This window comes from Quercus robur, chromosome 3 (genome assembly GCF_932294415.1).
Source record: "Quercus robur chromosome 3, dhQueRobu3.1, whole genome shotgun sequence".
NCBI classification, from domain to species: Eukaryota; Viridiplantae; Streptophyta; class Magnoliopsida; order Fagales; family Fagaceae; genus Quercus; species Quercus robur.
In genome coordinates, this window is record NC_065536.1 from 62940990 (window position 1) to 62967660 (window position 26671).

General features: G+C 33.6%; 3 protein-coding genes and 1 long non-coding RNA gene across 4 annotated transcripts; 2 read left to right on the forward strand and 2 right to left on the reverse strand.

The window, feature by feature from the left end:
- Window positions 1–12614: 12614 nt before the first annotated feature.
- On the forward strand, window positions 12615–15719 carry LOC126718812 (amino acid transporter AVT1I-like). The gene is made up of 3 exons (XM_050421162.1): window positions 12615–12776; window positions 13265–13872; window positions 15186–15719. The coding sequence occupies exons 1-3, from the start codon at window positions 12659–12661 to the stop codon at window positions 15696–15698; spliced, it is 1239 nt and encodes a 412-aa protein (XP_050277119.1). The 5' UTR covers window positions 12615–12658; the 3' UTR covers window positions 15699–15719.
- A 206-nt stretch (window positions 15720–15925) lies between these two features.
- On the reverse strand, window positions 15926–19453 carry LOC126718813 (uncharacterized). Its single transcript, XR_007653064.1, has 3 exons — window positions 19291–19453; window positions 17537–17656; window positions 15926–16720 (listed from the first exon to the last, which is right to left on the reverse strand). It is a non-coding gene; the product is annotated as an uncharacterized LOC126718813 (long non-coding RNA).
- A 9-nt stretch (window positions 19454–19462) lies between these two features.
- LOC126719915 (uncharacterized) lies at window positions 19463–22324 on the reverse strand. The gene is made up of 5 exons (XM_050422413.1): window positions 22310–22324; window positions 21157–21351; window positions 20105–20426; window positions 19956–20018; window positions 19463–19864 (listed from the first exon to the last, which is right to left on the reverse strand). Exons 1-5 carry the CDS (start codon window positions 22322–22324, stop codon window positions 19515–19517), a joined length of 945 nt encoding a protein of 314 aa, XP_050278370.1. The 3' UTR covers window positions 19463–19514.
- Window positions 22325–24144: 1820 nt separating this feature from the next.
- LOC126718814 (pentatricopeptide repeat-containing protein At2g02980, chloroplastic-like) lies at window positions 24145–26338 on the forward strand. Its single transcript, XM_050421163.1, has one exon. It carries the CDS (start codon window positions 24216–24218, stop codon window positions 26001–26003), a length of 1788 nt encoding a protein of 595 aa, XP_050277120.1. The 5' UTR covers window positions 24145–24215; the 3' UTR covers window positions 26004–26338.
- The last annotated feature ends 333 nt before the right edge of the window (window positions 26339–26671 follow it).

Below are 26671 nucleotides of genomic sequence, written 5' to 3' on the forward strand. Positions count from 1 at the left end.
CCAGCCCATGAAGAATAAAAGCCCAAGTGATGAAGACTCCTATATCAAGTTGAAATAAAAGATCATGGACAGTTTGTACTTTGTGTGTTTCTAGGAGTCCAGCCGCATCTAATCACTACTCTTTAAAGAGTTTGTGATACGCTTGAAAAGCAAGGAGTCCTAATTCCTTGCAAAGTACTGTACGTGGTGTACCAAGATTCCTATTCCTAATTGATTGATGAGTGTGAGGGCATGCTTTTATATATAAAATGCATGCGTGTGGTGTACTAAAAAGGAGAACAAAACAAGAAGAAAAAGGAGGTGCCGCACAGTGGAAAAAAAAAAAGGTGGGTGCCGCATAGTGAAAAAAAGAAAAGAAAAAGAATTATTGCCTATAATTTGTGTGTGAAAGCAAAAAAAAAAAAAAAAATAAGAGAGTTTTTTTTTTTTAGTCGTGAGATATATATAAGAATTATTGTTATTGATTTAATAGTAGTGAATTTATTCAGAGTTTGTCTTGTGATTTTTTCCCTTCAAAGAGAAAGGGTTTTTCACGTAAATTTTGTGTTTTTATGTGTGATTGTTATTTTGGATTGCTAATATTGTTGATAACATTATTTGGGTCCCAACATCATGGCCTTAAGACCTATGTGAAAGAGGGTTCCAACCCAATATGTATCCAGCATGGAGGATATTCATTTAAAATAACAGTTGGGAAAATGTGATTAACCCTATATGCTGGGATTTCCCTCACAATGGTGTACTTCTCCGGTTCTCTTATGCTCAATTAAAAAAAAGAAAAAAAAGAAAAGAAAAGAAAAGGTAGATTTAACTTTATGGCATTCCCTTTTAATGTAAGACATCAATTAATTTTTGGTTTAAATAGGATTCGAACTTGGATCTTTGTCCAGCGATAAAGAACTTTACCTAACGAAGTAACTAGAATCCACCTCCAATTAATGCTCATCTTATGATAAAGGATGTCGTTCTTTTTTTGTGTGTGGCACAGATCACTTACACTCGAATTGCTTAGACCCTTTTAAAAGTGCTTATGGTATGTTGTCAGCTTCAATATCTGATGCGACTCCCATTAAAAAAAACTCAGCCAGTGGTATCTAAAGCCTGTAGACCAATTAAGTTGTTTCTAGTGTAGAGGTTACTGGGTGGGTTTTAGTTGACTAGGCATGTCTATATTTGGTTGAGAAGAAGCGTTGTCGTGAGGAGTACACTGTACGTTTGTGTGAAATTAATTAATTTTTTAATGAACAAAAAAAACTCTCACGCATGTGGTCGCCAATCCTGCCCACTTAAACCTAAATATAATATGGTGTGGGCAATCCTACGTATGTTAAAGCTATTCACATCACAGCACAACATTTTTTCGCTGAAGCATGTGACTCGAATCAGCACACTCCTACAAGCATCACGTGATGCTAGTTCGGGACTCCTACCAATGCACCACACCCCGAGGGCTTTGTGAGAATTAATGAGAGCTAAAAAACATGCTCAATTGAATATGTGGGGGTGGTTTGGCCGGTTGGCCCTTTTGAGAGACTATGTTATTGAATATGAGGGACTTTCACAAGAAGCTCTCTCCTTTTTTGTATCTGAAAATAAGAACAATCGAGAACAAAAGTTTTTGAGAAACTTTTGGAATTCCTTGACAAGCTTATGTTCATTTAAGACCAAAAATTAGTTTTAGGGGAAAAAAAAAGCACAAAAGATATTAAGTGTTCTTTGTAATTAGGGAGCAAATGATATATATTTTAAAAATCTTGGTAGTATCTGAAATTTACCCAAATCTCACAATGGATTTTGTATTTTACACCTTCAAAAATTATGAAACATATAAAAATTTAATTAAGTTTCAATAATTCAAATAATAATAGTCAATTTACATGCCTACACAAATGCAAGTTATGTATAAAAAAAATATAACAATAATAAAAACTAAAGGCTAACATTATTTTTATGGATGACAAATGCAATAAAGAAAAAAAAGGCAATCACCATTTCTTTTCTTAAAAAAAAAAAAAAAAAAACATGGTGTGGGGCCAGAGAATTTGTGGGCCCGGCCCACTTTACATTAGGGCCCAAGGCCTGAGCCGAGGAGAACTATTGCCGAGGACACATAATGAAAGTCCAAAAAAGGCCTAAGGATATGGCCGATGACGATCTTATGCTCAGCACCCCATAGAGCCCCTAAAGGAAAGGACGAGCTCAGTACAGGAACAGGCCAAGTGAAAAAGCTGCCAATATTGCAATAAAGAACTCTGCGTCTGACAAGTCCATGCTCTTCATCATGCTATTCAACTTTTACAACCACCCCTAACCACTCTAGGTATGGGCTGATGAGACAAGTCTTAACCCCAGAAAGTGGAGCTTACACGTGGACACTGGAAGGAGGGTAAATGTTAGTATAAAAGGGAAAAAGAACCAAGGGAAAGGGGGGTCTCCCAGACCATGAAGTCTTAAAAAAGGAGAAGAATAAGAACACTAAGCTCCTCGGACGAGGTCTAAAGACTGGAACCACTCATGCCGCCTTAGAAGAAGACCTCGTTAGACACGTCAGGTTCACCTTCATGTAAATTTCCATAGAAACCATGGCTAACCGCTGTTCGGTGACCTAGGCCTAGCCTTTTAAACCCACGCTCTACAAATGATATTATTTGGGCCCTTAAACGTACGAACCCAATATCATCTTGGGGTCGCTACAAATTGTGTCCTTACACATGGTGTCCTTCTCTAATTCTCCAAATGTTTATTTTATTTTATTTTTATTTTAAAGGGAGGGGTTTGTTTTTGGAAAAAAATAGAGGATTTATATTAAAGAGGTTTACATTTTTTTTTAAAGGACCGTGTATGGTTGAGAGGGAAAAATACCTTCAGTTATGTTTAGTAACAGTTTTTGTTTTTTATTTTCAAAAACTTGTTTTGGGAAATATAAAGAAAAAACAATTTTCTTATATTTTTGTAATAAAGAAAATGTTTAATTAGTTGAAAGTAAAAAAATAGTTTTTCAAAGAAAAAATATAAAATATTAAAATATGTTGTTATTAGAATTTGAACTCTAATACTAACCAAGGCCGACTCAACAACTTTTGAGGCCTTAGGCGAAAATTTTAAATGGGGTCTTTTTATAATTAAATATTAATCAAATAATATATATATATATATATTGATTTTTTTAAAATCTATTTTTCTTGCTTTTTGAGATGCAAAATTACTAATTAAGTTTTTGTATTTAATTTTTCTCTTTTTTAGAAGTTTTTTATATCCAAATAAATATTTTCTAGTAATGAGAAAATATTTATAGATAAATAAAACACAATTTATAATTAAAAATGATAATTTAACTAAAAATAAAATTTAAAGTATAGAACAATAGAACTTGGTTATTGCAATTTTTTTTAAAGCCGTGACCACTTTAAAGTTTAAACCTGTACAAATAAAAATTGATTTAATACATGATTTAATAAATTAGTGTCATTATAATACAAATGAGTTGATATGATACACATCAAATTATTAATTGGTATAATAATTTATAATAATAGATAAAGTGTCAGATTAAATAAAAAAAAAAAGTGAAAAACCGTCGGACCAAACTGTGTAAATTATAATTGTGGTCTGTGGGCTACCTATAAAAAAAAAAGTGAGAAATCGTCCTGCCTGTATTCCACTACTCCTATCATCCCATGGCTAAGTTTAAAAGAAAAAATGTGTCCTATCAAATATCATGGCAGAAAAGGGTCCAAAGATGGAGAAATTATTGGTTCCTCCGGGAGGACCACTGATGTGGTCCTCCTGGCTCTTGCCAGCCAATAGGAAAGTGCCACGTGGCCATTTTTTCTGATTCTGCTCCACATCAACACTTACCCATTACCTTAACTCTTATTAACAAAACCAAACCAAGGTTAAAACTCAACTCCACTTACCCACAGCTGGAAACCCAAAATCAAAGCCAAAATCAAAATCAAAATACAGTCCTCCTCTGATATGCCGATACTGCTGCAAAAAAAACCAAAGGCAACAACAAATCGGTAGAGATCCATCCCTGTATTTAACGGCACGTTTGTTTAGCACATTCAAAATTCACAAGCAAGTTTTTCTTTCTTTTCTTTTGTACTATTATACTACAAAAATAATTGAAATTCAAATCCATTCACAACTAAAGTTTTTTTTTTTTTTTAGAGAATCCACTGCAACAGAGAGAGACGCTTCTTCGAATGAACTAAAAGTAAATTTCCTTATTCAGAATCCTCACCAAAACGAACTTGAAGACGCCAAATCCTTTAGGAAACAAGAAAAAAATGTAGAGAAAACAGAAGAGAGAAACTTTAATCAGTACGCATCAATCTCTACACATGCTTCAACTTCAATACACATACACTACCAGTTACAATTATGCTATTTCCTTTGTTTGGCTACCCAGAAAGTGTAAGGAAAAGAAGCGAAGAAAATACAGCTCCTAATCTCAGATTCTGCTAAACTCGGCTGAGGCGAGTTATTCTGATCCAAAACCACTTAAAATCTTTTCAAAAAAAAAAAAAATTCTGTTATGCTTTTTCACTTGCTTTGCTATAATATTTTCTCGGTAACCAAACGAAGAGCAAGAGTTAAAAAGACCTAGAGATTGGAAATGGGAAGTACGTTCCGAGAAAGCCATGGTAGAGGAGAGAAATCTGGAGCAATGACGGTGACTCGGATCATGCATGGAGAGAGTGGAGTCACGAAGGACTCACCGAAATACCCATGGTTTCTGGCAATGGTGGATCGGAATCCCGGAAATCACAATAAACAACAACAATAAAAAATTTCCACAAAGAGAAAAAAGAAAAGAAAAAGAAAGAGTGAGTTGAGAGCGAATATTAGTAGAAGAAGGAAGAAGAAGTGAGAGCTTGAGGCAGAACAAGTCTTTGATTTTGGGTTTCCGGCTGTGGGTAAGTGGAGCTGAGTTTTAACCTTGGTTTGGTTTTGTTAACAAGAGTTAAGCTAATGGGTAAGTGCTAATGTGGAGCTGAATCGGGAAAAAATGGCCATGTGGCACTTTTCTTTTGGTTGGCAGGAGCCGGGAGGACCACATCAGTGGTCCTCTCGGAGGAACCAATAATTTCTCCGAAAGATGGGTAGAATTAGAAAAGCCATCATAGCAAAAAACGTGTCCCATCTCATCAAACAATTGTGCAGTGCAGTGAAAGTGTGAAACAAACTAAAAATATATATAATTTAAGTTAAATAAATAGAAGACTCTAGTCTTCATTTGCAGAAAGACAAAGAGAAAGAGGGGAAGAACTAAAGAAGAATACCTCTAGTGATTGAAGACTGGTAGACTGGTACGCTGGAATCAACAAAGAAAAATTTCAAGCTAGACCGACTAACTGAGTTGATGGAAAAAGATCAAGAATCAAGATGAAGATGAGGAAAAGAAAGGTAAGACCGTGAGCATCCACATCTGGATTTCATATCTCATCTTATTTTATCATCCTAAAAAGCTACTTTATCAATTATACCATACCATTTTACAATACACTCAGCATCCCAACTTTTATTTTCCTATCCTACTCATTAAAATAATATTTCTACACAATAAAATAATATATCCCACAATTACCATCATTTACAATACAACACATTATTTATTCTTTCTCTCTCTTTATTTCTGTTCAACAACCACAATCACCACCACCGCCGCACTACACACACCTGACACCACCACCACCAGCAACCCATAATCTACCATCAACACCAAAAAAAAAAAAAAAAAAAAAAAAAACCCAGGCAGTAAACCCACGCCGCCACCCATTGATCCAAAACCCACTCCGACGGAGCCACAGACACCCACCCCATCATCGACCCACCAGCCACAACTACTTCCACCACCTCCACCGTCGGCCCACTAGCCACAACCACAAACCCCAGTAGCTGAACCAAAAAAAAAAAAAAAAAAAACACAATCCAATGCCAACACAGCACCACCAACACAGCACAGCCACCACCAACAAACCCACAGCCACCATAAAACAAACCCACAACCACAAATCACAAATCAAACCCACACCACCGAAACCCACGCCGATCAAATCACAAATCAAACCCAAACACCGAAACCACACACTGATCTCAACCTTGTGGCATCCTTGTTGCTGCGTGGGAGAGGCTGAGCGTGAGATGGAGTGAAAAGTTAAATGGGGCTTGAATGGACTGGCTTGAGATTTCCAAACCCACAAACGTTTGAGAACCCTTGAGATTTCTGACGGAGCTTCGTTTGAGATTTGATTTGAGAGACCAACGGAGCTTCGCTTGAGAGGGGCTTGAACGGACTGTGAGGGGATAAGAGAGCAAAAACAGAGAGAGGGGACTGTAGCGCTATTAAAGTACATTATTTGTTGTGAGATTGCACTGTAGTGTTATGCCAAAAAAATTTGGCATTCGGCATTAATAGCAATCCAGTTGTTGGAGCAATTTGGGCCCAAATGCCAAATGTATTTTACAATTTGGCATTTGAGAAGCCAAATGCTGATGCTCTTATAGATGGAGAGGCAGAGAGATAGAGAGATGAGAGGTTTTTTTTTTTTTTTTTTTTTTTTTTTTTTTTTTTTTTTGAAGTTTATAATCCCTATTTTAGCATATTTAAAGACAATTACGTTGTATTATTAATGAATTTGTCTGCTATTAATTTTGATTTTTGCATATTTTAAAAATGAGTTAATAAATTTATCTCCTAAAATTTAATTTTGTTAGCTAAAATTTGACTATTTTTTTTTCCTTTTTAATCTTTTGCATTTTAGGATACAATGGGCATTTTTAATGCATTTTATTGACAAAAAAAGGCTTAAATTTTTTTTAATTAAAAAATATAAATAAATATATTATATTTATGGGTCATGCTAATGAGTGCCTTTAAGGCACTCGTTAACAATCAATTTTAGAAAAATTTTGACATCACTTTTATGGAAAATGAAAAAAACTATCAAAATATTAATTTTTTTTTCTTTTCCCATTAAAACTTTCTTTCTTTAACTGGATTCTTAACCAGTGCCCTAATGGGCACTTGTTAGCATTTCCCTATATTTATTATATATTTTTTTTGCTAGGGCCTTCTTTTATTCGAGGCATTAGGCGATTGCATCACCTATTGAGCCGGGTCTGATGCTAACTCATTAAATGAGATAAATTTATTAAATCAAATCCATGTTTTCATTGACTTTTGAAAACTAGAAACTGAAAATAGTCTTTTGCATGTTTTTAGTTTCCTTCACAAATTGAGTTTTGAGAACAATTTTTGTTTTCTGTCCATTTTGAGTTGCTAAACAAGTTTTTTAATTTCAAAAATAGAAAATTGTTTTTAGAAATAAGAAATAAGGAAAAAAAAAAAAAAAAAACAAAACAAATACCAAACTTACATTTTGGTGGGACACATGTTTTTTCTATTCGATCCGCCAAAACTCAATCTCCATGATTTGGGGAGAAAAGTGAAGACCTAGACTGGAGAGATTTTGTATGCCATTTGCTTTAGCCATGCACTTGCATTATTATCCTCTATTTTTTTTTCTCCGTGTGTGAGTGTGTTCACGCCTCTGAAATTATTATTATTTTAATTTTTCTTTTTTCCTTCTTTCCGTCGTTTCCTTCTTTTATTTTTTCACAGTTTGTTTTTTCTGTCCTTGTCGTCTACTTTTTTTGCTTGTTTTTTCCCATTTACATTAATTTCCAACACTAGTTATTTCTTGTTGAGTGCTTCTTTTTATTTTTGTTTTTCTTTTTGCAACATGGAAGCAGTATTTGGATGCTTCCACCTAGTTGTTGTATTAAAAATATAATAACAAAAAATATATAATATAATATAATATGTGTGATGTGTACATAATATTTTTCTTATTTAATGATAATATATATATATATATATATATATATAAGAATAAATAAGTGTTATATATATAAAAAAAGTATGAACTACATTTTTTTTTTTATTCTCTCACTTTTCTTGTCAACCTGACTCAACCAAATAAATGAGTATTCCGTCTCTCAATTTTCCCAACCAAACACACCTGGGCAAAAATTAAAAAATTTCTTCTATTTCTATCCGTCAACTTTCTCATCCTTGAAGCAAACTAAGCATTAAGGCTTGGAGAGGTTCAATTTAAATACATACATATTCGATCTTATATATAAAATGCATGCACGTACATGGTGATCAAACAACAGAAAGCCATTTTTGACTAGTAGGCTTGGCCCAGCATAGCAATCAATTGTCCTTGTATAGAATATTTTAGATACAATTTTCTTCCACTCTAAAACGTGCTCAATGATAAAGCTTTTTCTTCTAATTATCATTAAGAAATTCCAAAAGACTCTAATCATATACTCTAATGTAATGTAATGAGATGAAATGAAATTGCAAAAGCCTAAAGGAGCGGGGGAGTGCTTTTGGGTCTACTTACTTTGATCTGTGTGATCGATGTCGGTGTGCAATTTATAGTGTTTGGGTTTTTTAATAACAGACTACTGAATGAATATAACTTTTAATAGGATTTTTTTTTTCTTATGAATTAAATTCTCTTTATAACTTTGCAAAACATAAAAATTATTAGATATTTATGAACTATTTTAAGTTTTTGTATTTTAGAATTATTAATGACAATTTTATTTAACTTTATAATATCTCAGGTAGGACTCATAGGAGTATAGTGCTAATGGTAAGGCTAATTTTATTGATTTATTTAACTTGAATAATAAATTGGATAAAAATACATTTATATTTTAAAAAATAATAGTTTTAAAAGTTGTACCTGACCAATAAATTATCCCAAACAGAGGTTAGGGGTGATGAGAATAACACTTCTATTTTATTTGAGTAAATTTATTAGTAAGCAAGAAATTTAATTTCTTACTGTAAATAATAGATGTTATGGTTTTAAAAACCGGATCGGACTGACCGGTTCAATCGGAAACCGAATATTAATTCAGACTGATTATGATTAAAAACCAAAAAATTAGTAAAAACCGGAAATAGTAAAAAACCGGTGGGTTTAATCGTAAAACCGAAAACCGATATAGTTGAACCGGTTATTGGCCGGTTGTGTTGAGACTGAAAACTACACCGTTTTGACATTTTTCCCAACCTAAAACTACGTTGTTTTGGGGAAACCTATCCCTAAAAACTCATATCCTCTATTTTTCTTTCCCTCACAACCCTCTCTCACACTCTCAACTTCCGTTTCCTCTGAATTTTTTTTTTCTCACTCTTTCTCGTCTTCTCTGTTCGGCTTTGAAATTTGGTGGTCGCCTTTTTCCCTTACACGCCTTAGCCTTAGCCTCCTTTTTCTCTCGGCCTTGCGGTATTTTGAGCAGATAAACGAGCTTCAAAGGACAAGAACTGAAGAACACTTAATCTTTTCTCATCTTCAGTTCTTGTAAAAGAAAAGAAATTTAGGGAAGAAGCAATGTTGATCTGTTGTAAAAGAAATGATATTTTGGGAACATGCTAGCTGTGGAGTGAGGTTGAACTTTGCTTGGCAGAGAGAGAGAGGTAGAGGAAGATGTGTAAAATGAGGAGAAGAAATGAAGAGTGCAGAAATAGATTCGGATTGTAGAAGCAACTACTGACTGAATGGGAAAAGGAGAAGAAAGTGGGCGTGGGTGGAGAATTTAATGCAAGCAAATTTTGAATTGATGATCAGAGTACTGATTCACGGAAAAAGGAGAAGAAAGTGGGGGTGGGTAGAGAAAATTTAATGCCAATGGAGGTAGGTGGAATAGTAGGGGAGTTATTTAGTTATTTATTTTTTATTATAAGTTTGTTTTTAATGATTTTGAATAAACTTTTATAATATAAATTTTTTAAAGTAAATATTATTAGTTAATATAAAATTATTATATTATATTATTTATTATTTATTAATTATAAAATTATTAATTATGACATCATTGGTTCGATCATCGGTTCAATTCCGATCGGACCAAAAAATCGATAATCAATCCTTTTTTTGGTTCTTTATCCGTGCCGGTTTTTAAAACCATAACATAGTGCTGATACTTAAAACAAGCTCTCTCTTTCTCTCTCTCTCTTAATTATTATCCTATATTTCGCACTACTCCTAACCCCTCTTTCTCAATATATTATTACATTAAAAAGAAGATTAAATATGCAAGTTGATTGGGCAAGCAATAAATTAATGTTTCAATGATGACATGACACTAACGTTTTTCTTTTAAGAATCCACTAATATAAGTTTAACAATTAGATCTCTTGAAAATTTATAGATTAAAAAAGGTGTTACTTTTATAGAGTCTAATGTATTCACCTAAATTTTACCCAGTGTAACTTTATAAAAGTTCCCTCTTTTTTAAGTTATAGATTATTAAGAGATTTCACGGTTGATACACTACTAACCTATCATCATCAAAATATTTACTGTTCGCCATCTCATCTTGCTTCCTTTTATTATACATAGATACATATGTGTGTAGTTGATCAATATACATACATACATACATGAGGAAAGTTTTTTTCTTTTTTTCTTTTTTTGAGAAGAAATAATATTGAGGAAAGTAGTTATCGTATTATTAAAATGCAAAATTTAGTCACTCGGGTGCATCAACTTGCCTCTTTTTCTTTTTCTTTTTTTCTTTTTTTTTATAATAAAATTGAAATTTAACTTTAACCTAATCTAAGTATATATGTGTGTGAAATTCCCTCTTGGAAACTTGAACTTTGGCCCTTATCCTTCCACATCTCTCAAACACTTATACTTGTGCAATGACTATTGTACCAATTGCACCAAGGGTGTGCGGTGGTAACTTGCCTTTTTGGTATCTTTTTAATAGCATCATTTTATCGAGAGAGGTAGAGGTTAGGAATAATGAGAATTATATTGACAATTTTTTTTTTAATAAGTATAAACACAATAGTAACAAGCACCTATGTACCGCTGGAAAGTTGAGCCGGCATGATATACCTCCCTAGCATAAAGAAATGAAGTGGTCTCAGTTCGAATCCTGGTGAGAGGGGTGGGGTATTTAATATTTATGTAGTAATATTTATAACTTTTTTTTTTTTTTACAAAAAACATCTATGTAGGAATGTGATGTCTATAAACTAAAAAGTGAATAAATAACTTCTATTTTTTTATTTAGTAAATAACCTTTATTTAATTTCCATGTGAAGTTATTATTAGGAGAAAAAAAATTCTCTATACAAAATTTTGAACCTTTTTTTATATTTACATCCTAATAAATTCATATGCTATCACAAGATATACCACTAAAATTGCAATTGCATTCCAACTTTGCTTCCCGGAATTATCACAAAAAAGAAGAAAAAAAATTTAAATTTCTAATTAAAAATCATTGGCTTCAGAACTTCAACTCATATACTTGGTAGGTATATAAACTTCAGTTTCTACTATCATAAAATTTAAAAAAAAAAATCCAAAGTTAACGTAATTTATTAAAAAAAGAAAGAAAGAGATATAACAAAGTTCAAGCATGTTTACCCTATTTTTATTATTTTTCCCGTCACCTTTCACTCTACTCTTATCTCTTTCTATTTTAACATACATGCCCCCTGGCTTTTGAATTTTCCCTTTAAACAATATATAAAAATCATTAGTTATGTACCTATCAAACTTTAAAAAAAAAAAACAGACCAAGCTCTCCCCATCCTAAAAGAGTGCACAATTTCTTTGACTGTAATAAAAGCAAGCAAAGTTTGCTTTTTAAGTAAATCTTTTACTTAATTGCAAGTAAATATGTATATATAGGGTTTGTTTGGAATCCGCTTATTTTGCTGAAACTGAAACTTTTTGTTGAAAGTACTGTAAATAAAGGTAAAAATTAGCTGAAATAGTATAGTGGGACCCATGAATAGTATCAAAAAGTACAGTGAAATCCATAAATAGTAGCAAAAATAAGCTGAATAGTAAAATAAGTTAGCAAAAATAATTTTTGCTAGATACAGACATAATATGTGTTTCGATAGTTCAACAAGTAAAATATTTTTGTTGTTAAATAAAAAAGTATGAGTATTGATTTCTGTCTACACCACATTATAAAGAAATCCATTCATGTTTTATTTTGATGATAAAGAGTAATTGTCACACTCTCATTCAAATCTTATTGTATTCGTTTCTATAAGAATAAAAGTATAGAAAAAGCACGAGTAGTATTACAAAGAAGCACGTCTCCTACTCTCCTTTCCTTGGAAGAGGACGTAAAGTTGAAGAAATCGCCATAGAAGGAAGGGTTTTGAGTTATTGTGACATGTTGAGTGCGTTTCCTTTTTTTAGTGATTTCTTTCTGTCACCAATTACGGGTTGCACCATAGTGTTGCTTGTTATTGTTGAAATTGAGGGGCTGTTTGGTAATGTTGTTTGTATTTTTTGGAAATACGTGTAGGTGAAAAAGTATGTGAAAATACGTGTAATAATGTTATTTAAAAACTGAAAAATGTTGCTTAAAATCACGTACCAAACGCCTTGAATGCCTATCTACTCATATTCACTATCACTTTTTTTTTTTTTTTTTTTGATAAGCATTTTCACTATCACCTTTCAAGAACCAATTGTGTAGTCAATTATTGTTTCAATTATTAAATAAAAAGGGAGAATTATCCCAAAAGCTTTATCGGTTTCTCTCTTTAAATGAACCCAACACTTTGTATGGTGAGCAAAAAAAGATGGAACACCTAAAAGCAGAGGGAGTGGAGAGCCAAAACCAACTCCCACAGTGGGAGCAACCAGGCAAAGGCACCACCTTTCTCAAAACTTGCGTCAATGGGGTTAATACCTTATCAGGTCTCTCTCTCTCTCTCTCTCTCTCTTGGAGAGTATGCTTTTTATATCGAGTAATGCTAGGAAATCAACATTTTTCACAAATTTTTTTTTTTTAAATAATTGTTGACGTAGTCTATTGTGATTGGAGTAACATCACATTTCACTTAGTTTACCACTTTAGAGTACTTTTATCATGCGCCAATCACAATAAGGAATGTCAACAGTTGTGAAAAATGTTGTCTTTAAACATACCATTTTGTGTCATAGGGCTACTTAGAAACAAAGTAAACATGATTCTTCCTATGAATAAGCTTATGATTCTTCCTGTCAATCACTGCTTGACTGCTTATGGCTGCATGGTTTATTCTAGATCATGAATTCATGTATTCAGATGTCATGACTGACTGTTGATGCACGTATTGAATCTATCTAGCATGAATTTGTGGTGCATGCAATTGTTTGTCACCACAAACATAGTAATATTTAGCATGAATATCTATCTATTCCAGGTGTGGGGATACTATCAATTCCATATGCACTTTCACAAGGAGGGTGGCTGAGCTTGCTATTTCTATTCCTAGTAGCAATTCTCTGCTGGTACACAGGATTACTCCTACAACGGTGTATGGATGCAAAGCCTGCCATAAAAAATTATCCTGATATAGGTGAGGCAGCCTTTGGATGCAAAGGAAGAGCCATGGTATCCATGTTCCTGTACCTTGAGCTGTACCTAGTTGCAGTTGCGTTTCTGATATTAGAAGGTGACAATTTAGACAAGTTGTTTCCAGACATGGGGTTCAAAATTGCAGGCCTAAAGGTTCGAGGGAAACAAGGCTTTGTTCTGCTCACTGCCCTTATAATTCTGCCAACTACATGGTTGAGGAGTTTTAGTATCTTGTCCTATTTTTCTGCTGGAGGGGTCATGGCTTCTGTTATTGTGCTTGGTTGTGTTTTCTGGGCTGGTGCAGTTGATGGTGTGGGGTTCCATGAAGGGGGAAAGCTTTTGAATGTGGGTGGCTTGCCTACTACTATAAGCTTGTTCACCTTCTGTTATTGTGGTCATGCAGTTTTCCCAACACTCTGCAATTCAATGAAAGATAGAAGCCAGTTCTCTAAGGTAAGAAATAGTACTCCACTACCCAAATAGGAAGTAAGAATGAGAAATAGAACCATCTGATTTAGTGTGTGTTTGGCAAAAATTATTTTTACCAACTTATTTTATTATTTAGCTTATTTTTACTATCATTTATGGGCCCCATTACACTTTTTGGTACTATTTTTGAGTCCCACTATACTATTTCAATTAGCTTTTACCTTTATCTACACTACTTTTAGTAAAAAGTTTTTAGTTTTAGTAAAATAAGCGAATCTCAAACAAACCCTTAATTTTTTTTCTCAAAGTTACCGATCAAAATTAAAAATAATTAAAATAATTGGTAGATTTATTATATATATATATATATATATATATAATTCGATAGTTACAACATTGGAAAGAAGAGATTCAAACATAGGATATTTCTATTGAAAATACTAAGAGATATCCGTTTAATAATCTTACACTACTCAATAATTTTTTTTTTTGAATTTGTATTTTGAAAAATCAACTAGTTCGAGAGCATTTTCCTTTTATAACCTCCAAGAGCAATTGTTATCTCATATAAATTTTTAAAATTTTATGTTTTTTCTTTTCTTTTTAAAAAATTATACATAAAACATGAATTCATGGATTGTATAGTAAATACTAAATAGCATGATAACATCCAATTAATATGAAAGTTGATGTGCATGTTAAGGGGAATGCAAACTTAAGATCTAGTGAAATATTTGAAATTATTAATTTGATAAAAAGACATTAAGTGGTGCAAATAGAAACATTAAGTGTTACAATAGTTTTTAACTTTTTAAAAAATAAATAGTTTACAAATCCAAACTTTGGATTACATATTTTCATTGTTGTTGATACCCATACCAAGTTTCATGTTAATTGAATATTATTTACTATCTAATCTATAAACTCATGTTTTGTGTATAATTTTAAAATTTAAAAAAAAAAAAAAAAAAAAAAAAACTTGAAATTTGAACATTTTAAGATGAGATAGTCATTGATCTTCATCTTAATCTTTTGCAAGCATGGAAGATAAAAATAAATAATGGATTCATCAAAATACTCTTTTAATAATGTCCTTGTATATATAAACCAAAACAACATCAAAAGAAGAGGGGAGGAAAAAAAAAAAACAAAACAAACAAAAGTCATTGTACCTCAGCTACTGAAAGGAAATTTCATTGAATATTCAGCAAAAAAAAAAAAAAAAAAAAAGTACAATCATGGATTCCACTACAGGCTCTTTTAACGTTAAAATATAAAGGTTGAAGATCGTAAAGCATTAACAGGTTCTTTTTCCCTACTTTTGTCTCTTATTGCAGGTTTTGCTGGTCTGTTTTGTCACCAGCACCATCAACTATGGATCAATGGCCATCCTAGGCTACCTGATGTATGGAGAAAATTTGAACTCTCAAGTGACATTAAATCTTCCAATTAGAAAAATTAATACAAAAATAGCAATTTACACTACACTAGTGAATCCCCTTGCTAAGTATGCAGTTATAATAACCCCTATTGCTGATGCTATTGAATACAAATTTCCTTCTGGAAGCAGTCGATTAAGTAGTGTCCTCATCAGAACAGCAATTGTGATCAGCACAGCAGTTGTGGCATTGACAGTACCATTTTTTGGCTACGTTATGGCATTTGTTGGTGCTTTTTTGAGTGTCACAGCCTCAATGTTGTTACCATGCCTATGTTACCTAAAGATTAACAAAACTGCCCGAAGTTTTGGGTTAGAGTTAATAATAATAGTGGGGATCTTAGTTATAGGTTCTTTTGTTGGTGTAGTGGGTACCTATACTTCTCTGAAACAAATTGTAAACCATCTCTGACGTTCAAGATGGCAACTTGAACTTGTGATTAATAAGATTAACTAAGTTTGATTCTTACCAGATGAAAATACAAGTTCTACCCAGTAAGCATATAAGTCGGCTCACAGAAGAATAAAAAAGACATGCAACACAAATTCAATTTTCTGTTGATGAAATAAGCGGCAAAAGTAATTGATAATTTCATATTTGCATATTTAGACCAAAAGAAATAATCAAAGCTATAATATTCTCCCCCACTAAGATACAAATTTCTTACTAACCACTGATGATGTTATCCCAAATGACTTGCACAGATGATGGTGATTCGGAGTATTTTTCACTTTGCATCATGAAAATTTAGCAATTAAATCTCTCTTCAAAGCTTAAAATGGGATAAAATTCTATAACAGGTAAAAAGAACCCTTTTGGAAACTTGGCCTAAAGAATCAGCCAAATTCAAGCTCTTCTGGCACTCCATACCATACAAGTCTACGTTCATGTCATATACTCATATCTGAATTCAAGTTGCTGTGTAGTATAATACACAGTCATGTGTAGCTGTGGCTAGGCTTAGACATACAAAAGTTTCTGCTGGGATCAGTACCAGGTTAAGCATAAAGTAGAAGAAATTCTGTCAAAGACTACACTAGCCATTATCAAATCTGCTACATGATTTTGATTTAATTTTAATTGGCTGCATTCAGTACCCTAGAATCAAAGCTCGAACCCAGCCAATCACCACCTTAAAATGAAATAGTAGGAAAACAATTGAAATCAGTTATTTTTTGAGCAAACTATGTGCAAATATCCCATCTGTACAAGGAAAAAAAAGGCACAAAATATATGTTATCTTTTAAAAGTATCAAAGAATATCCCTACCATATCTTTGTTAAAAACTGCTAATTAGTAAACAGCCGATGGAAGCCGTACATAGCCACTTGGCTTCCCCTATCTCAGCTTGAGTCTGGAACACAAAATAACGGCTTCTGATTTTAAACATTATCAGTTACACAGCTATGCATCACAAATTGCACGGTGTTCTTCTGCATGTAAATCAGAATTTCAAACAAATTGCAAAACAAGTTCTATACATACAGATATTATAAAAATGATCTCTGGTCGGTCAAATTATGTGGATGTCAAATGCCATTCAGGATAAAATTTGTTGTTAAGGGAAACAATAAATCAGAAAGCTCAAATTGAAATTTATGGTATTTTTCATTCACATTGTTCAGGGCAGAGATGTTTTCCTGAAAATGGATACTAGATAGAATAGCAAACATGTCTTTTACATATGTATGTTGGACTGTAATTTTCTCTTTGGATACAATATAGAATGAAAACTATTGAGCATTGACTTATATAAATGGCGAAAAGTGGATTGTTAATAGATTTGATGTACATGCCTAAAGTACACAGTTCTTGATAGCCAACAGATCTATGGTGCACAGATTATTTAACAATAATGAACATTGTATAAGTTAAATATTAGTGACAAATGACAACACATATCCTGGTTTATTGTTAAATTGCGTAAGCTGAAATTCTAAATTTCTCATTTTACTTATGGAGTATTCACCATTCATTTTGAACTGATAGATGCTCGACAATCATGCAAATTTCTGTTGTAGTAGCAGTATTAGTGAAGTGCAGATTGAGTGGGTTACCAATATTGTGGTGGAAATGAAAATTTTGAGGGTGGTTGTGTAGTCACATATTGCATGGGGCCACTACTTCAAGGTAGAGCACTAGTTCAATGGTGACAACTGTGGATAATTTGAAATTTCTCACCTTTTGCAAAGAAGAGGAAAAAAATTATTCACATTTGATATCCCTATAAGAAAAAAATTGATGTATACCTTTATTTCTATCTGGTACTCCTTATTGCTGAGTTACATCATGTTGAATCCCCATACGTACTTCACGTTTTAGTTGACTTAATTGCTGACACATACTTTTCTTCTCAGTTTCCACAGTCACTGCCAAAGGAACATGATGATGACAATACACATATGGATCTAATCAAGGATGTGCATACAGGTATACAATGTAAAAGCAACCTAGAGATGAAACATGATAACTTTTATTTGTCCATATAAGAGCCACAATGGACTAAAGTTATTAATCATGTACTATTTATACCAATAACCAAATTTCAAAACCCCACCAATAAGAAAAGGAACTTAAATTATGGTTTTTAAGTTATTTAAAAATGAATGGACATCTGTGCTTCTTACACTAAAAAAATGAATGGACAAGTATGAGAGACAGAGAGAGTACGAAGATTTTATAGATCTGTTCTTTCCTTTCATCATCACACGACCAGAAAATGTGAATTTCCTTAAGTCAGATATGCAAACTTTTCAATTAATAGTTAATTCATTATTCAATGACTTCAATGTGATACACGTAGGCTGACATGACATGCATTCAAGCACTAGATGTGAGCTTGATTATGTCTCATCACACTAGAAAGATCCAATTAGTTGCAACAGACCATATATGTCCCATGACTCAGCAATATAATTTTCTTTGGCTAATTTATTAATTAATTGAGGAGTGGATGAAAAGCAATAGAAATTAATTCGATCTCCAAAATAAATGACAAACATATCTTTTACTAACACTATAGAGAAAAGTGTCCATCCGTCAACAAGTATAACCTTCGTGGCTCAAAGAATTAGCAGCTAGCTGAGATTTATGAACCATTTTCATTGGTCTACCATCCAGCTCTGCAGGACAGGCTTTATCATTTAGTACACAATTATTGAAGTCTTTATGCATATTCTTTAATGCCATTTTTTCATCAATTTGTTGTGATCTTTGTTGATATTCAGGCATACAGCAATATTCCCTCAATGGCATTGCTAAAATGGGAAAGAGTAAACTTGTTCCCCCATTGTGCATCTGGCACCATGGTTGGTTGACCATATGTTGTCCCTGCATTTTTGTTGCACCGAGGTAGGTTTCTGTCATTTCATTATTCCATGCAAATGTTCCTAGCAGCTCTTGCTGGCATGCAACTAGATTTTGCTCCCTTGACATCATTGACATGTATGACAGGCAATGTGGATCTACTAGACCAGTCAGTCCAACCTGGGTTTTCTCCAAGGCATGCATTTTTTCCCGCACTGAAGAATCTATATGTTCTGTCCTCAGTTGTCCCCTTCGTTTGCTAATTTTTAATGCTCTAAGATGCCGTGCAAGACGTTTTTGTTCCTTAAGTTGTCCAAGGTCACTACTAACTCCCACAAACCTGTGACTTCTACACGCTAGTGTTCGGTTATTTATTTCTTTTTGATGTCCAATTATATATGACTGTTTACTAGTGTTTTGCATTTTCTGACACCGTCTTCTATCTGCCACAGATCATAGATGCCAAATAAACTACAGTGTCAGCAACTGTAGTCTATGAAAAACAGATTCTCCAATCACTAGCAGAACAAAGATTACAAAAAACATTGGTAGGTACAAGTCATAGAGCACCAATTAGCCATGTGAACTTTGCAAAATATAGCATATACACTTAATGTGATTAGATTGAGGGCAAGCCAACCAGGTTTTGAGGATTCCCCAAACTCACATGGAAGTAACTAATTACACTAACACATACCAGAAGCAGGTTGATTGATTCTCATATTTATATGGCGTTCATCCACACCATTTTCCTTTGGGAGATTGCACTTTGCAACTAAATCCAAAAAAACAAAAGCCAAAAGGATAATTCAGAATCTACAGCATCTGAGAACATAAAAATGTCACATTGCAATAAATAAAATAACACATCACCCTTTTGATAGGGGTCACCTGTTTGACCTTGTACAGCAGGAACTCTTCCTAGATTCTGCTCATCTGGTTCTGGTCACAACCCGTTAATAAGATTGTATCAGCTGCATCTAGAAAATATGAAAGATATTGTTTACTTTGCAATTTCAGATGTTTACTTTGTAAATGTCTAGAACGAGCTAGACGCCGGATTTGGCTTAAGCGAGGTGTTCTTCCTTGTAAATGATCATCAGTGTACTCCCCATTATTATCTTGCACCAAGAAATGAGTTTTAGATCGAGCTTGTCGCCGAATTTGACTTAAGCGAGGTATTTTGGCCTGGCAACAGATTCCATCCTGTTCAGCTCCTACATTAGCACTTACAAGAAGTCCATCATTTTGTGTCCCTATATATTTCTGATCTGAAAATATGACAGTTTGAACATTATTGTAAAAACAAGCATGTTATAGAAGACTGTTACAAGAAAATTAAATGTGCACAATATCACAGACCAGTAGAAGTTGCATTGCTAAGATTTTCTTCTGACTTTTGAGCATTTGGATCAGTACATAATCCTGATTAAATCACAATGAACATGACATTAGCTACTATTCAGCACTTTAATTCAATAAAACAAACTATTAATTCTCACAGCCTCGACCTTCACTATTTTCGTCATTTCTGTGTTCCTCATGGAAGCAAACTTCAGATTCTGACAGTAATTCAGCTGACTGTGCAAGTATCAAAAGATGATCAAAGCCCCCGTCATGGTCCTTTCCCTTACTTACTTGCCCTTCACCTGATTGCCTATCCCCATTTTGGTGACATTTCTTCTGCTCCCCCATCCTATCTAACAGTGGTTTGGGCATAGATGGCTCAAGCTCTTCATTGTGCTGAACACGTTTTGCCAGTATAGCAGCACGCCTTTGACCTGCATCAGCATGCCATTGTTTCTTCAGTAATTCCCACTGCACATCACATGCCTGTTGCCAAACAGTTTCACTGGTCATTCCAATGTGTTCATCAAGAAATTTCAAACCATTTTGATAGGAAGCGTTCTATATCTATTCACTATGTTTAGTGGTCATCTTCAATTTGATTTTAGCAAAGAAAATAAAAAGTTGTGTCTTTAGTAAGCAATCCTTCACCTTTTGTTTATTAAGCAAAGAGAAGAAAGATAATCAGAATTTACTAAGAACACAGCAAATTATTTTCGAAATGACCCGTCATCCCCTTTGAACAAACATATGCCTCACCACCATTTTGTGAAACATTACACAAATGAAGCATAAATCACATTCACAGAAAACGGGCAAGACACTTAAAAAAAATAAAAATAGTACTCCACTATTACTTCGAAAATTACCGGTTATTGGTTTTTTTTTTTTTTTTTTTTTTTTTAGACATTCCATATCTCTATCAAGATTCAAGCAATGCCAGAACCTATTGTGCCATCAATGGGAGTATGAGAGCACCCATTGAAAATAAAACTACTAACATATAGAGTGACTGAGTGAGCCTTGTGTGGCATGGTAAAATAGTAGACTGGTGATTTTTTATTATTATTATTTGATAATTAATTAAATTTATTTATTTTTTTTAAAATCAAAGAAAGGTGCTACCCAAGTACACAGATGTATACCACAGGAAACCAGACTAGTTATTTATTGTCAAAAGTATAAGGCCCCAGTCGGTGTCCTTTCCCTTACTTACTTGCCCTTCATCTAATGGCCTATCCCCATTTTGGTGAAATTTCTTCTGCTCCCCGCTCCTAGTTAACCGAGTATTGCACAGGGACTGCTCATGATCTTCATTGTACTGAACACGTTTTGCCCGTATAGCAGAACGCCTTTGACGTGCGGCAGCATGCCATTGTTTCTTTAATAAGTCCCACTGCACATCATGAGCCTGTTGCCAAGCAGTTTAACTGGTCATTCCAATGTGTTCATTAAAAAAAAAAAAAAATCAACCCATTTTGTTGGGAAACACTCTCAATCTCTTCACTATTTTTAATGTTCATCTTCAATTTGTTTCAGAAAATAAAATAAACACTTTTTGTTTATCAAGCAAAGAAAAGATAAAAGGATAATCAGAATTTACAGCAAACACAGCAATCTAGTTTTAAAATGATCCATTGGCATACACTTTGAACAAACATGCCTTACCATTTTGTAAACATTAAAGAAACAAAGAATAAGTCACATTCACACAAAATGCAAAAGATACTTTTTAAAAAAAGAACAAAAACAATAGAGGTATTTAACGAGCAGGATTTGTATTTCAACTCTTTGTTTGAATGATTTGTATATCACAAGTTTTTTTTTTTTTTTTTGAGCAAAATCTCCAAAACTCAAAGTCCTTAACTAGTTAAATTTATATCTAGCTATTCATACTTGCAGTTCTTCTTCAAATCCTTTAATTTTAAACCATCATATCCAATTTCAACCCAGAGGTATTTCACTGCTACGAATTAATGGTTATTGATTTTTTTTTTTTTTTTTTGGGTCCCAGTATGGAACAAAACCTCAGGTTTTCATTAGACTTACCAAAATCTCTATCAAGATTCAAACAATGCCATTGAAAATTAGTATACTAATAACATATAGAGTGACCAAGTGACCTTTATGTGGCATGGTAAAATAGTCTTACCATAGTACTGATTAATGTGCGACAACAACAAAGCCTTAGTCCTAAAAATTTTGGGCTTGACTATGAATCTCGATTGATTAGTCATGATTGACTATATGTATTTTTTTTTTTTCTTCGTTGAAAAAAAAAATTAGAAACTATTAGAGAAATGAAAAATAAATATATTTAGAAAGTTTTAGAGAAATAAAGAATAATAAGACATGGAAGTTGGACTTACCAGAAAGTACATCATATTTTGCTAGTGTTATGAGAGTATGAAAGAGACAGGAAGAGGACCAAAAATGTTTATATTGTGTTTAGGAACCCTAATCGGAGATTCCGAGGAATATAAAAAGTCCAAGGTGGGGCACACCGCATGTGTCTCTTTAAGTTTTTGTTTCTTTATGGATTTTTTTTTCTTTATTTATAAAATTAAATGAACTGGAATTTTTTGCGTTACATAAAATAAGGTTGTGCTGCTGCAACACGTGGCAACATGGGACTGTTGGGTTTCTATTTGATAACAAAATACTAGCAATTTGGATATGTTTGGGGTGATTCAATTTAAATTTACTGGTTAAATTGAAATTAACCATTTGGTTTTGACTTATTTTTTGTGGGTTATAGTTAGCTAAATTGATGAGGTCTTTTATTGTGGAGTAAACAAGTGTGAGATTTGAATTCTAGCCTATGATAATAAAGAGTAATTATCATTGAGCTATAAAGAAAAATATTGAATCATTTTTATTTCAAAATTTTAAATTTCAATTTTCCCTACTTTCTAAAATAAGATCATTTCGTGGATTTATTTAATTATTTGACACCGTTAATTGAACAGAGGTAGACTAAAAGAAGTTAAATAATTTAAATGAGAGAAAGAATGAAACTTGAAGATCTAAGATTCTAAATTGAAAATATGTCAAAGTCAGAGATTATAATTTGTAATTTATTCTATTTTACTTAGTTTAACACCTTAATTAAACCAATTGTGCAAATTAACACCCTGGGGGAGTATCTTATGCCCAAATTGTTAACGGCCTCTCATTTTATCTATGGATAGTGGGAGTGATGTTTTGGATTCCAAACTCATTGATTATGTATGTAATTTTATTTTGTTTAAAGCCCAGGCCCTTTTTTTTTTCTTTTTTTGAATGGTATAAAGCTTAATAGAGTTATATTGGAGATTAGGATATTCATTTCGAATTTGATATAAAACTAAAGTTTTATATTCCAAGAGTTTTGTAGTGAAGTAATATTATTTTTTCTCATTTATGAGGATAATCATGATTCAAATTCCACCTCCCATTGTTGTAACACCAATAATTTTATAGTTCAATGACATTACTTCTCATTTGTGAGGATTCAAATTCTGCCACCCATCATTGTAACGATCAATTCATTGTAATAAAAAATAAAACTAAAGTCTCATGCACCATTCTTCTTATTTGTTTACTTTCTTTTTTTCCAACCTTGGTATATAAGTCACTTAATTTTTTTTTTTTTTTGGATATATAATTTGTTAGTTAAAGATTTATAGTTAAGGATGTGAAGGTTTTTAATTATGAATGTTTTTATTGAAAATATTAGAAAGTGTTAACTAGTTGAGTTATTAGGCTCTTGGATTAATTTTAAGTACAAAGCAAGGAACTAATGTATACCAAATGCAATGGATGGCCAATGATTTAGCCATATAGGATTTGACCAACCCAGTTGGTTTTATAGATGGATCATGTTAACGGGATGCCTTTAAGACAATGGATTCAGATCCTCTAGATTTTAAGAATATTGTTAGTAGAATGCTGATATGGCAAAATCTTAACTATTAAATCATTAAAGAGTTGTTAGAATTTAAGGAAATCTATGTGGTAGAGTATCCTAAGAAATCTAAAGAATCTGAATCCTAAGACAATTATTAATAAGTCATTTTAAGAAAAATTTGATATCACTTTAATAAGAAATATAAAAAATTATCAAAAAAATTAATTTATTTTTCTAAACCCAAAAAATTTTTCAAAAAATAATTCATAAACTGATACCCACATCCATTAACTTTTTCCCTTTGTGGATAAGGTCCACAAGTCACAACCAGAAAAGCAGTACTCACATGGACGTGATTACCATGTGGATGTAATCTTTAGAAAAATATGGCAGCAGCTAATGCTCTCCAAATCAGCCCATTTTCTTCTCCTCCAAAGCCCAACACTACCTCTCCTCTGTCTCTCTTACCCCAATGCACTTCTCTCAGAGAGCTTAAGCAAATCCAAGCCTTTACGATCAAAACCCACCTCCAAAATGACATCAATGTCCTCACCAAGCTCATCAGTTTCTGGACTCTCAATCCTAGTGCTACCCTTATGGACCATGCCCACCAACTGTTCGACCAAATTCCCCAACCAGACATTGTGGTCTTCAACAACATGGCCCGTGGATACTCCCGCTCCAATGCCCCTCTTCGGGCCATTGTGCTCTTTTCTGATATCCTATGCTCTGGCATTATCCCTGATGATTATACCTTCCCTTCTCTTCTCAAGGCATGTGCAAGCTCTAAGGCATTGCAAGAAGGTAAACAATTGCATTGCCTTGCTACCAAACTTGGTCTCAACCATAACATATATGTATGTCCCACATTGATAAATATGTATACTGAGTGCAATGATGTGAACGCGGCTCGCCGCGTCTTTGATAAGATAGTTGAGCCTTGTGTTGTTTGTTACAATGCAATAATCACGGGATATGCTCGAAGTAGTCAGCCCAATGAGGCATTGTCATTGTTTCGTGAATTGCAAGCGATTAATCTCATGCCTACTGATGTAACACTGCTTAGCGTACTTTCATCTTGTGCTTTGTTAGGAGCATTAGACTTAGGGAGGTGGATACATGAGTATGTGAAGATACATGGTTTTGATAAATATGTAAAGGTCAATACTGCTCTTATAGATATGTATGCAAAGTGTGGAAGCTTGGATGATGCAGTGTCTGTCTTTGAGAACATGTCTGTAAGAGATACACAGGCTTGGTCAGCCATGGTTATGGCATATGCAACTCATGGGCATGGTTCCAAAGCCATATCACTGTTTGAAGAAATGAAGAGGGCGAGAGTGCGACCTGATGATATTACATTTTTGGGTCTTTTATATGCTTGCAGCCACACTGGCTTAGTAAGGGAAGGTTGTGAGTATTTCTACAGCATGAGTGACAAGTATGGGATTTTGCCGGGTATCAAGCACTATGGATGTATGGTGGATTTGCTAAGTCGAGCTGGTCGTTTAGATGAGGCTTATAAGTTCATCGATGCATTACCAATCAAACCCACTCCCATACTTTGGCGAACCTTGTTATCTGCTTGTAGCAGCCATGGCAATGTAGAATTGGCAAAGCGAGTGATTGGACGAATTTTTGAATTGGATGACTCTCATGGAGGAGACTATGTGATCTTATCAAACTTGTGTGCAAGGGCTGGGAGATGGGAAGATGTGAATTATTTGAGGAAGCTGATGAAAGACAAGGGGGTGGTGAAGGTACCCGGGTGTAGTTCAGTGGAGGTGAACAATGTCGTGCATGAATTCTTCTCTGGGGAGGGAGTGCAATCTGTTTCTACAGATTTGCACCGGGCACTTGACAAGTTAGTCAAGGAATTGAAGTTGGTTGGGTATGTTCCTGATATTTCTTTAGTTTTTCATGCAGACATGGAAGATGAGGACAAAGAAATTACTCTAAGATATCATAGTGAGAAATTGGCTATTGCTTTTGGGCTTCTAAACTCTCCCCCTGGTACAAAAATTCGGGTGGTGAAGAATCTACGGGTCTGTGGGGATTGTCATTCTGCTGCTAAGCTTATATCATGGATTTTTGATAGGGAGATAATTCTGAGAGATGTCCAACGATTCCATCATTTCAAAGATGGGAAGTGCTCTTGTGGAGACTACTGGTAGTAGAATTTGTTCAGCCAAAAAATTATGTTTATCATTACAGAGATATCTACTGGCTTTAACTGTTAGAATATTCTCTGTCGCATTTAGTGGAAGGTTTGTTCTGGTCAGATTAATTGCATCTAGCATCTCCACATATTTGACATACTCCAGTGATTTTCATGTAATGTGAGAGCTGGGAAGAGCAAACACAACTGGTTACATGTTCAGGCTCGTAGACATCCACTTGGGTTCATCATTGGTGTATTTGTAATACTGATGTGTAAAGTTAGTGACATGAAGCTGGTGTGGATCATTAACTTGCTAGATTTATATAATTCATTACTCATTGTTGATTATGACTTGTACAATTTTCTGTATATTTTAAAGATATAAAGTAATAGTTGTATAGAGAAAATGCTATGTAATATGGCCAAAGACCTTAACTGGGTTTATGCAAATGTATGATGCAAGATTGTGCATCTTTGGAATCTATTTGTACAAATAAATCGGTTACAAAGAGTGGAATAAAGCCTTTTGTTGATTTGTATAGATAAAAAATTGGTTCCAAAAAGTGGAATAAAGCCTTTTCTAATTTAGGAAAATCAATTACTTTTAAACGCAAAGCAAAGGAAAATGATGTGACAAAAGTTGTTCCTGCTCTCAATGAGGACATTTTACTGATCTGAGTG

What these genes read in the sequence shown, in the direction of transcription:
- LOC126718812 (XM_050421162.1), top strand. Translation starts at nt 12,659, where the DNA reads ATGGAACACCTAAAAGCAGAGGGAGTGGAGAGCCAAAACCAACTCCCA. An exon ending in TGGGGTTAATACCTTATCAG is followed by an intron (nt 12,777 to 13,264) that starts GTCTCTCTCTCT and finishes TATCTATTCCAG; the next exon opens with GTGTGGGGATACTATCAATT. An exon ending in ATAGAAGCCAGTTCTCTAAG is followed by an intron (nt 13,873 to 15,185) that starts GTAAGAAATAGT and finishes CTCTTATTGCAG; the next exon opens with GTTTTGCTGGTCTGTTTTGT.
- LOC126719915 (XM_050422413.1), bottom strand. An exon ending in AAATGACGAAAATAGTGAAG is followed by an intron (nt 20,019 to 20,104) that starts GTCGAGGCTGTG and finishes TGATTTAATCAG; the next exon opens with GATTATGTACTGATCCAAAT. An exon ending in TAGCAATGCAACTTCTACTG is followed by an intron (nt 19,865 to 19,955) that starts GTCTGTGATATT and finishes TCATATTTTCAG; the next exon opens with ATCAGAAATATATAGGGACA.
- LOC126718814 (XM_050421163.1), top strand. Translation starts at nt 24,216, where the DNA reads ATGGCAGCAGCTAATGCTCTCCAAATCAGCCCATTTTCTTCTCCTCCA.